The sequence below is a fragment of the Lactuca virosa genome, chromosome 1 (genome assembly GCF_052849685.1).
Source record: "Lactuca virosa cultivar CGN04683 chromosome 1, Lactuca_virosa_CGN04683_v6, whole genome shotgun sequence".
Lineage (NCBI taxonomy): Eukaryota > Viridiplantae > Streptophyta > Magnoliopsida > Asterales > Asteraceae > Lactuca > Lactuca virosa.
This window is the reverse complement of record NC_136426.1, coordinates 72812478-72823278: the sequence shown is the minus strand read 5'-3', so window position 1 is coordinate 72823278 and position 10801 is coordinate 72812478. Positions and strand designations below refer to the sequence as shown.

The 10801-nt window shown below is 34.0% G+C and overlaps 2 protein-coding genes across 3 annotated transcripts; both read left to right on the top strand.

The window, feature by feature from the left end:
• Positions 1-2283: 2283 nt before the first annotated feature.
• Positions 2284-4995, top strand: GLIP5 (GDSL-motif lipase 5). Its single transcript, XM_079074965.1, has 5 exons — positions 2284-2687; positions 2785-2909; positions 3930-4166; positions 4254-4515; positions 4603-4995. Exons 1-5 carry the CDS (start codon positions 2441-2443, stop codon positions 4830-4832), a joined length of 1101 nt encoding a protein of 366 aa, XP_078931091.1. The 5' UTR covers positions 2284-2440; the 3' UTR covers positions 4833-4995.
• Positions 4996-8099: 3104 nt separating this feature from the next.
• LOC145145821 (GDSL lipase-like) lies at positions 8100-10092 on the top strand. Of its 2 annotated transcripts, XM_079074964.1 has the most exons (7): positions 8100-8480; positions 8551-8672; positions 8747-8977; positions 9058-9307; positions 9383-9613; positions 9868-9942; positions 10029-10092. In XM_079074964.1, the coding sequence occupies exons 1-6, from the start codon at positions 8195-8197 to the stop codon at positions 9906-9908; spliced, it is 1161 nt and encodes a 386-aa protein (XP_078931090.1). In that variant the 5' UTR covers positions 8100-8194; the 3' UTR covers positions 9909-9942; positions 10029-10092. The 2 variants fall into 2 exon arrangements, with proteins under 2 accessions (XP_078931090.1, XP_078931088.1); XM_079074962.1 differs by having other exon boundaries at positions 9868-10092.
• Positions 10093-10801: the final 709 nt, after the last annotated feature.

Below are 10801 nucleotides of genomic sequence, written 5' to 3'. Positions count from 1 at the left end.
TTATAATGTATCTTTTCATTATTTTATTATGAATATAAAATTAGTAAGAAATAATGTAGCTTTTCATTATTTTATTATGACATAAAATTATTTAGAAATAATATGAAATACATGATGATGGTCTAGTAAACTAAAAGGTTATTATTTTTATAATTTTTTTCATAAAATATCAATCCATAATTATTATATTTTATAGGTTTTAATTGTTTTTAACAGATTATTTATCTTTTAATTGTATTCAAAAGATCATTTGATTTTTTATGTTCTTATTACATCATTGATATAGATTACAACCGGATAAAATGGTATCAAATCTTTTATGTCAGCAACATTTAATATGACATAATTTATTCATTGCTAACATAATGTCTATTACAATATCTTATATGATAACACCATGTCTACTATAATATCTTATATGATATAATTTAGGGATGAGCAGCGGAAGCGGGTACCTGCTTTCGGAACCGGAACTGCCTCGGAACTGCCGGTTCTGGAACTGGAACCGCCTTAGACGGTTCCGGTTCTGGTTCTTAAAGTTTCGGAACCGCCTTAAGCGGTTCCGGTTCCAATTCTTATTTTTACGAAACCGATACCCGCTGGATAATCATGTATATAAGTCGTGATGTTGGTTTTTTTAGGTTACCCAGCAAAAGCGAAAGAGGACACTGCATGAAATATGCTATGACCTCTGTCCTGTAAGTTTGTGCAAACTTTGAGATTATATTTTATCATGTTTAAACTTTTAGGTTTTTGCTACTCAAATGGTCTAACTTAAAGATTGTGATGGAATATGCATGCAGTATACTGTTCTCGATGAGCTGACAAGATCAATGGATCCAATTCAAGGCTATGTTGTTTTTGCTGTGTTGTTTTTTGCTGTTGTTGTTTTATGTTTATTGTTTGTAATTTTTCATTTTCATCACCTCTACTTGTTAAATTTCACTTGAATTGAAATGTTTTCTATGATGTTTTTTAATTATGGGAAGTGTTTTTAAATTTTAATAGGTGGTTATGTAAAAGATCAAGTTTTTATAATTGTTTTATTATCATATCTTCTACATCTGATGTTTGTAAACGTTAATATCCATGCCATATACTCTATAATTTATAAATAAAAAGTTTTATATTTAAGAAGCCGGGTACCCGGAAACGGAACCGGTTCCGACGGTTCCGGGAGCGGTTCCAATTTATAAGGAACCGGTGTAGGCGGTTCCGGTTCCGGCAGTGCCGGATATAATGGTGGGCAATAGGGACATTTGCACAGGGCCCATATATTCTAGGGGCCCAATTTTTTTTTACTTTATATTATGTGTAATTAAAATTCCAAGCCCAAATGCTTAGCTCCCACAGTCCATGAAGCGTACAGCAGTCCAGAGATAGACAAAATTCTGCCGACTTGTCGAGATTTTGTGATTTCCGACTTTCTGTAAGTGTGAGGTTGTGAAACGTGAGAAGGGCAGTCGATCATTCATCATTCAGGGACATCCGATTACTCCACAGCGTGCAGGACATTCAAATTTCATATTTTTATACAGGGATATTCATAATCATTCAGATTTCAGAAAGTAGAAGGTGAGAACTGAGAAGGGCAGCACGGTATTATTCCACAATTTTCTTGTTTTATTTTGTTCCAGACTTCCAGTCAATCATAAATCATTCATCATTCATCATTCAATCATAAGTTATTCAGACTTCAGTTATGTTTAATTGTTTGTTTTATTTTTGAGATATTGAATGTTGAACCACAATATCACATCACAGGATCATATTAGATAATTAGATTACTTAGCAGAATTATTCATCAGAAATTGAATTACAATTACATTGTAAATTGTTCCATTGAAATTGAATCAGAATGTGAATGTTATCATATTATAGTTAGTGAATGATGAAATCAGACATCATAAAAAAACCAGTTTATGTAATTTAATTCGTTACACGTTAATGCCTAAGGGCCTTTTTTTCCACCTCGTCCCGTGTATTTGAATCCTCAGGATCGGCCTTGGGTTCCAGTTCCAATAACTTAAGAACCGCCGGTTCCGAGAGCGGTTCCGGTTCCAGCAAAAATAGGCGGATACCCGCTTATGCTCATCCCTAATATAATTACCCGTTTGAATAATATGAACAAAGAAAAAAAACCGTATTATTAAATACAACTAAAAAACAAATGACCTAAGAAATGGATTTTGTATTATTGGTTTTCAAACATTAATTTTTTTTTTTTTTTTTTTTGTAAATATGTCGTATACCTTTATTTTTGTGAATATCCGGTGTATTAAAGATATTAGAGAAAAAGGAAAGCGAGCCGATCCACATGGCACCGCCGTACATGGTTGTTGCAGACCGAAAATAGAAGTTCAAAAGTTTCCATTAGTCAGCACCATTTGTCTGCAATTAGATGTAAACAATCTCCTCCATCAAGGCACCTTTATTTCTAATGGCACCACCATTCTTACTTTGCTTCTTCTTCATCTTCTTTCTCCTCGCATCTCGATCAATCGAATCCCAAAAACATGCCGCTGCTGCGCTCTTCGTCTTCGGAGACTCGTTCTTTGATCCTGGAAATAACAACTACATTAACACCACCACTCTCGACCAGTCTAATTTTCCTCCATACGGAGAAACATTCTTCCGCTTCCCCACCGGCCGCTTCTCCGACGGCCGTATCATTCCTGATTTCATCTGTAAGTCTTTTTGTTTTCTGTTATCTGCTCTTTCATATCAAACTTCCCAGATTCCGTTTCTTAATCATAACTACTATTTTCCATAATCATGAAAAAGTGAAGTACGCCAAGTTGCCCTTGATTCCGCCGTATATGGAGCCTGACAGCCGGAGGTATTACAAGATCGGAGCCAACTTTGCATCCGCAGGAGCAGGTGCTCTTGTTGAAACGTTTCAGGGATCGGTACGTAATTATTTTGGTGCAGAAACAACAAGTAATATCATATTCAACAAACATAACTTTAAAGCATATTCAAACAAAGCTTTAGTTATTATAGTTTATTACCCCTTTTTCTCCAAGCATATTCAAACAAAGCTTTAGTTATTGTAAGATTTCTGGAGCAGATTTTATGCAGTTATCTTCGCTATTATCACAAATTATATATTATTTTAAGTTCTTGAGATTAAAAAGATGATCAATTTTTAGATTTTTTTTTTGGTTCCATGATGGAAAAAGGAAAGTAGTTTGAAGATTTGCCTTTTTAACTGGTAAGTGAACATTTTAGACCACTCATTGTGTTGGGTGTAATACCAACCAAATCACTTTCTGAAGTTGACCCCCCACCTTTGCCAAAATTACCAACATAAACTACAATTAATTAATTTCAGAAATTGAATCTACAAAATCACATGGTCAGAGTGCAGTTCACATGGAAGATAGAATAGTCAACCAAGTTCGATTGTGGAAAACCACATCTATTAAAGGTTTAAATCCAGCTTTTTTTAATTAATGGAAACAATAGTTAATAGGGTATATGGATACCCATATCTTTAGGAAATCTACTTTGTTAACTATAAACAGATTCTTGTGTGCCAATAATCTTTTTCTAATTGTTAATGCTTATCAGAAAAAAAAAAGATTTTGAAATTATAGAAACAAAGGTGTGAACAAAAAGTATCAAGAAACCTTTTTTTTTTGGTTATCAAGTGGAAGAATGCATGTGGTGTGGGTAGGAAAGTTGCAGGGACAAAACTGATAGGTCCAACATATGTTTCAGGCTAAACTCCAATTTTAAAAACACAAGTAGCTAGAGGTGGGTAATGGTCCTATTTTTCAACTCTTAGTGTTATAGTAGTACTAATAGATGATGGATACATGTGATTTTCTAAATATAGAACTAAAGCATCATGTCATTCATTGTGTCACTTTCATCAAAGTCTTTAAAAAATATTTAAAAAAGATATGATTTTTAATTGTTGACAGGTAATCAGTCTTCAAACCCAGTTAAGCAATCACAAGAAGGTGGTGAATCGATTGAGAAAGATTTATGGGAACACTGAGGCTAGTGACACATTGTCAAAAGCTGTCTATTTGTTTAGCATTGGAACAAACGATTACGCAAGCCCATACTTGATTACCAACTCCACTAATTTCACCTCCTCATACTCCAACTCCCTCCTTGTAAAAATTGTTCTTGGTAATTTAACAACCGCTATAAAAGTAAGCATGTATATGTATATCAACTCTTTAATACACAATAACGGAGTATTTTCAAGATTTGACATTAAGTGCTTACAATTTGGACAGGAGTTGCACAAAAGAGGAGGCAGAAAATTTGGGTTTCTGAATTTGGGTCCATTGGGTTGTATTCCAGGGATGAGGATACTTCTTAATCCATTAAGTAAATCCGTTGGGTGTGTAAAGGAGGCTTCATTGCTAGCAAAACTACATAACCAAGAGCTTGCAAAGTTGCTAAAAAGATTAGCAAAGCAACTGCATGGATTCAGATATTCTCTATACGACTTCAGTAGCAATATCAAGCATAGAATAAAACATCCATCCATATACGGTATATATGTGCAACATTGTGTGTTGTTAAAAAAAATTATTTGAATTAAAGTGACATGTGATTGACAAAATGATGTTTTATGTTTAGGTTACAAGGAAGGGAAAGTGGCATGTTGTGGGACAGGGCGGTTTAGAGGAACGTTTAGCTGTGGAGGGAGGAGGCCGGTGAAAGAATTTGAAGTGTGCGAGAATCCTAAAGAGTATGTGTTTTGGGACTCTTATCATTTCACTGAAAGAGTTTATGAAGAAATGGCTCATGAAATGTGGAACAAAGAAGCAAGTAGAGGAACTTACAATCTCAAAGCTCTCTTCCAATGACCATGATAATTTCCCATCTTTCTAGGTTGAGCTTCTAATATATATATAGAAATTTTAATTCTATCAACTTCATTTTAGATCACATTCTTGACCTTATTTTGTAAAGAAAAGGGACATGTTATATAGATTGAAATTATAAGTTTTATGCGTGTGCTTGTTAAAATTTGTGGCTACACTGCTATAGTTTGTAGCTTTAACCCTAAAACATAGTTTGGTTCTTTGAGTCCATGAATAGACGTTAAACCTACGTAAAATACATTGAAAATGCTGATTTCATTTTGATTCGGCGAAATTGGTGCATGAGGAATAGTCGTCCTCACTAGGAGAATTATGAGAGAGCAAAGTTAGATTGTCTTTTCAAAATTCCGTTCGACCAAAGCAATTTGCTTTTCGATTTGGGTTTATGGGACATATTGTAATCATGTTCGTACTCTCTTTCGGGAATTCTCGTGCAGTTTTAGGATTTAGTAGGTTTACACCAAAGCTAATGTAGCTTTTGGAAATACCCGTTTTAAATAAATATGTCATCTTCTTTGGGTAGACATACACAATTGTATAGTTAGGTTTGTTTTGTATGTTTGCAACGCCACTAGCGTGGTGCCTACATGACCACATCTACGCGCACTACACACCTTCTTGGTGGCAACATGGAGGCTCAATGGTGTGGCCATGCGTGGTATGTGCAATGTGAAACAATTCAAATGAGAAAAATCAGACCGTGTATTAAATAATTTAAGAGTAAAATTAATTTGGTGATTGGAGTGGTTAGTATGCCATAGGGGTGTGTGTGGATATGGTGATGATGTAGCATTGAGACCGTTTATTAAATAATTGAAAAGTAAAATTAATTTGGTGATGTGGAGTGGTTAGTATTCCACATGGATGTGTGTGGATATGGTGATGATGTAGCACTGAGATGGCGGCAATTTTAATATGGTAGTGTGGAAGGTATAGTTGATAGCTTTAGTGGAATCATGTTATACTATTTTTGCGAGGTTGATTTCACGTGTTGAATTGCTTTATTTGGTTAGTATTATATTTTTACTATGGTATATGTAATGATAGGAAATTGTAACACTCAAATGATGCATGTATGTTTTAAAAACAAATGTTTTTGTTTGGACCATATTTTTGATAAAAAATGATATGAATCTTGTAAATATTTTGAAAAACCATAGTAATCATCTTTGAGGAAAAAAATAGTGTGCTACATATACAATAACTTAAATCGGGAGTTTTTACGAACCAAAATTCATGCGGACTCTTTTGGTCCCTTGTTTGAAATTTTATTTAAAACATAACATGTCATTGGCATGGCCTCTCCCCAAAACCATCACTCAATCCCGAGTTAGAAAGCATTTAGTTAGCTATTTCTTTCAAAATTCAATTTTTTATCTATAAGGAGCCATTGTTTCTATACAAAAATTAAATATTCTACCAATCTTCCTACCCATATAAAATGATGTCACATTGAATCCACAAATTTTCTCTCTTCGTCCCTTTTTTTTAACAGCTCAGAAAAAAATTTCATTCAAGAAAAACGTCAACTCTAATGAGGGGCTAGAGCATACAAAACAGCAAGAGAAGAAGACAGATTACATCCAGCTATCTAAAGACAAGTTTCTACCGTATTTGTAACGAACTCTAAACCATAAGAAGCTATTGCTAATGACTTCTGAGGCGAGAACAGAGATGTTTTTAACTTTGCGATTGAAACGAATGTCGTTCCGGGTGCACCAAATGCCCCACAAGAAGGCCCAATCACAACCCCATATTTGATGGCCTCCACTTTGGTCCCTATGAGATTCTCTCTTCATTCCTTATCTTGATTTTGACATTTGTCTTGATCTAATGAGTAAAAAAATAAATTGCAATAAAAGGTACATTGATATTTAATTTTTCTTCATGTATAGTTCCAAATAATGGATATTCATATAATATCCACCCCAATTAGTTCATAAACATCCATCAACAATTTTTGTTGTAACACAATTTTGGGTTTGGAGTTTTTATATTTATTTAACACTTTGTATTCTTTTAAGTAATAAATAAATATAACAAAAACATGATGAATCATTTATAAAACTCACCACATGTTTTTTTTTTATTCCATGAAGGAGTATAATGAAAACCACATAAATTACTCTGACCAAAATTCAAAGCCCCGCACGTGGCACGGCCTCTATGACCGGCTGACCGTTATCTAATCATGCTCGAGATGAAACTCGTCTTATTATACATTTTATACCACCGAACTTGCATTAGGTCATAATTTTGACCCCCTTTCAAAATTCACTCGTTTAATTAGCTGATTTGAAAATTTTAACAAACATACTAATTTTGAACTTGATTAGCATTTAATTGGTGAACTGAATCAATTTATGAGTGCTCTGTCGTTTTTATTAATATGTGTTACTTTAAATTTTAAAAGATTCAGAAAATTGAGGAAATAGTTAATTGAAAGATTTAAATTAACATTTATCTTTAAACTGCATTTATATCATGAAAGAAACGTTGGCGAACAATGTTTTATGAACAAAAAATGCAAAGAAAAAAATACATGCATATATTAAATTAGAGCCATAAACTTTGACAAAATAAGACATTCTTTAAGGCTTTGGGAGTGGTCACATCCAACCCACCAAAAAAATGTTGCCACATGTACGCCACATCATTTTCACCACCAACCCACTATCAACCCCATTAAACATTGGAAATGGTTACCACTCCACAAATTTCTTTTTTTATTTTTTTAACATTATATTAAAAAAAACAAAATACAAACCATAATTTAAATAAAAAACACACATTACATTAAAATTAAAAACACATTACATTAATATAAAAAACACAAATTACATATAGTTAACATTTGCATTTGGAGTGTTTGGGATGTTTTGATTTGAATTCGTATAGATAGAAAAAATATATATATATGAGAGAGATGAGTGTTTTTTGTAGATGGTAATAAAATATAGAGAGTGTTTTTTGAAGTGTAAATTGTAAATAAAATAGTAGATAATTTATAGGTGAAGTTGAATGTGTTTAAATTTTAAAAAATAATTTTTTTTTATTTGTTAAACGGTCAATAGACCGTTCCACCAAAATCCACCCGTTACAAAAAGAAAGGTTTTGATCCGTCGTCTCGTCCCGTATCCAGAGCCACGTCACACGCACCGCACGGGAGTTGGGGTGGTGTTCACACGTGGAAATAGCCCCATCCCGGATAGCCTAATTGGGATATCGTTATCCCCCAGTCTTGTTGACCCATCTAGTTAAGGCGGCTGATTGGGTCGAGTCAAAAATACGATCCAAAAGTAGAACGACACATTCACCCATAAAAACGCCGGCAAGCCAACTTGATGATCAGCTTTAGACATATGGCTGTTGCAGTTACCAATTTGGGTCTTCCACTAGCTGTTTCATGTCTCTTCATACTTACACTTTGCCAGATTTCTCAGGCGCATTTCAACAAACACAAACACATTGCGCTCTTCGTTTTCGGTGATTCGCTATACGATCCTGGAAACAACAACTACATAAACACAACTCCAGAATTCCAGGCGAATTTTTTTCCGTATGGCGAATCATACTTCAATCCTCCAAGTGGAAGATTCTCCGATGGTCGTCTCATCCCTGATTTCGTCGGTGAGAATATTTACGAACAACCGCCTATCTCTTTTTCTTCCTCATTCCTAACTCACCTTCTATCAAACAGCCGAGTTAGCGAAACTGCCGCTCATTCCTGCGTATCTCAATCCCCGGAATAAGGAATTTGTGTATGGAGCAAACTTTGCGTCGGGAGGCGCTGGTGTGTTAGTCGAAAGCCATGCTGGATTTGTATGAATCCCTTCGTTTCCATGAATTATATTTCGATTTACTCATCTATTGATTCCATATATAAATTGGTGTAGGTAGTTGACCTAAAAACACAGCTACAGTATTTCCGCGATTTAGAGAAACAATTTAGACAGAATTTAGGCGATTCGGAAGCCGAACAGCTGTTATCCGATGCCGTCTACTTGTTCAGCTGCGGAGGCAACGACTATCTGAGCCCCGTCGGCAACAACGAGAGTATTCTTTATCCATATACACATGAAGAGTACGTGGGAATGGTGATCGGAAACTTGACTGATGCGTTCAAGGTAATCAAATAACAAATATTTCGTTCCTTTTTAATTACCTCGATTCTCAAATTCCAGATCTTCAATTCTTTTTTAAAAAGGGGATCCATGAAAGAGGAGGAAGGAAAATTGGAATCGTTACAGTCCCGCCAATAGGGTGTTGGCCAAGCGTTCGTGCAGGACGACCAGACAATACTTGCAGTGAAGAAATTGACATCATCGTAAGTCTACACAACCAGGAACTTTCACAGAAACTTCAAGAGCTCGAGAACCAATTGGAAGGATTCAAGTATGCAAAGTATGATCTCAATACAGCCATTAGGAAAAGGATGAAGAACCCACCAAAATATGGTATTGTTCAATACCCATATCTTTCATTGTTTTGAATTTATAAACTTCCATTGATTTTTGAAATTTGAATTGAAGGTTTCAAGGTAGGAGACACTGCGTGTTGTGGTAGTGGTCCTTTTGGTGGGATTTATACTTGTGGAGGGAAAAGAGGAGTGAAGGAGTTTAAATTGTGTAAAAATGCTAGTGATTATTTTTTCTTTGATTCTAATCATCCTAATGAAGTGGCGAGCCGACAATTCGCAAATATGTTTTGGAACGGTGATTCTAGTGTCACGTCGCCATACAATCTAAAAGCCTTGTTTAAAGGTATACTGACATGTTATTAAGCTGTGAGACTCGATGTCAAATTGAATTTGCTATTCATTGTTTGTATTTTATATAGACATAGAGTAGTTTAACTCTAATGTAGGCTACTCTATTTATATACAAGATATAAATAACTAAATTAACTAAATTCAGTCCCATAACTAATGATTTGGTATTTAATCTCTCAACTTAATATTTATAACGTTACGAGTTATTATTATTTTTTCTAATAAAAGTGGTTGCTTTCACTATAGGAAAACAATTGCCAACTTCCTCGGGCAAATTAGATCTTTGAGACAGAGTCGAGTGTGCTTTGTTGTATACCACAGGTACTATACTGTCATATTTGTATTTGTGAATGTACACGTGTCATACTAGTCTTGGATTGACAAGTGTACAAGTGGCATACGTACAGGTTTTGACAAAGGGTTGGAGTTTTTATATGTTATAAAAATAAAGTTATAAACAAAATTTGTTAAGGAGTAGAAGATTGTGGTGGACAGAAAGTCATGGCCTTTCCTTCAATCATAACCAAACTTCAAAAGACGTGACACGTTCAACAACTATTGGCTTCCATCGCTTTCAAAATTATATTTACAAATATTTAATTATGTGATATTTGTTCAATTTAATATTAGTTTTGAATGTTTAAAATAAGAATAGTATGATTTTGAAATCGATCAAAATTCAACCATTTTTTGTAGTTCAAGATGATGATGTCAAACATATCGTTATTTGTTAAAACGCATGCTTCCTAAATATGTTTTTTTACTCTTCTTATTATTTAGAATTTTATTATATGATTTTATAGATATCTTCTAGTTTTGTATTATAATAAGGATTTGTTTTAACTTGTGTAACTAATATGAAATCGCTTACCCTGTTTTCCAGAGTTCTTTTTAAGAAGCGAATTGAAAAGAAATGGAAATAAATGATTAAAAAAAATCAAAATATTGTTTCTTTGTTTTTTAATGAAAAATAATCGAAAAAAAGTGAATTGATATGTAAACTATCAAGACATAAAACGGTTAGGGTTTTATATTATTATCAAATGAGAAGTACAAGTTACAATGAAAGGAAAACACAGAATATATAGACTAGCTAATTAGGGTTTTCTAGCTAAAGGATCAACATAAGACCCAATACAAAATAAAATCCATAATCTTATTAGGCTAACATCCTCCTCAA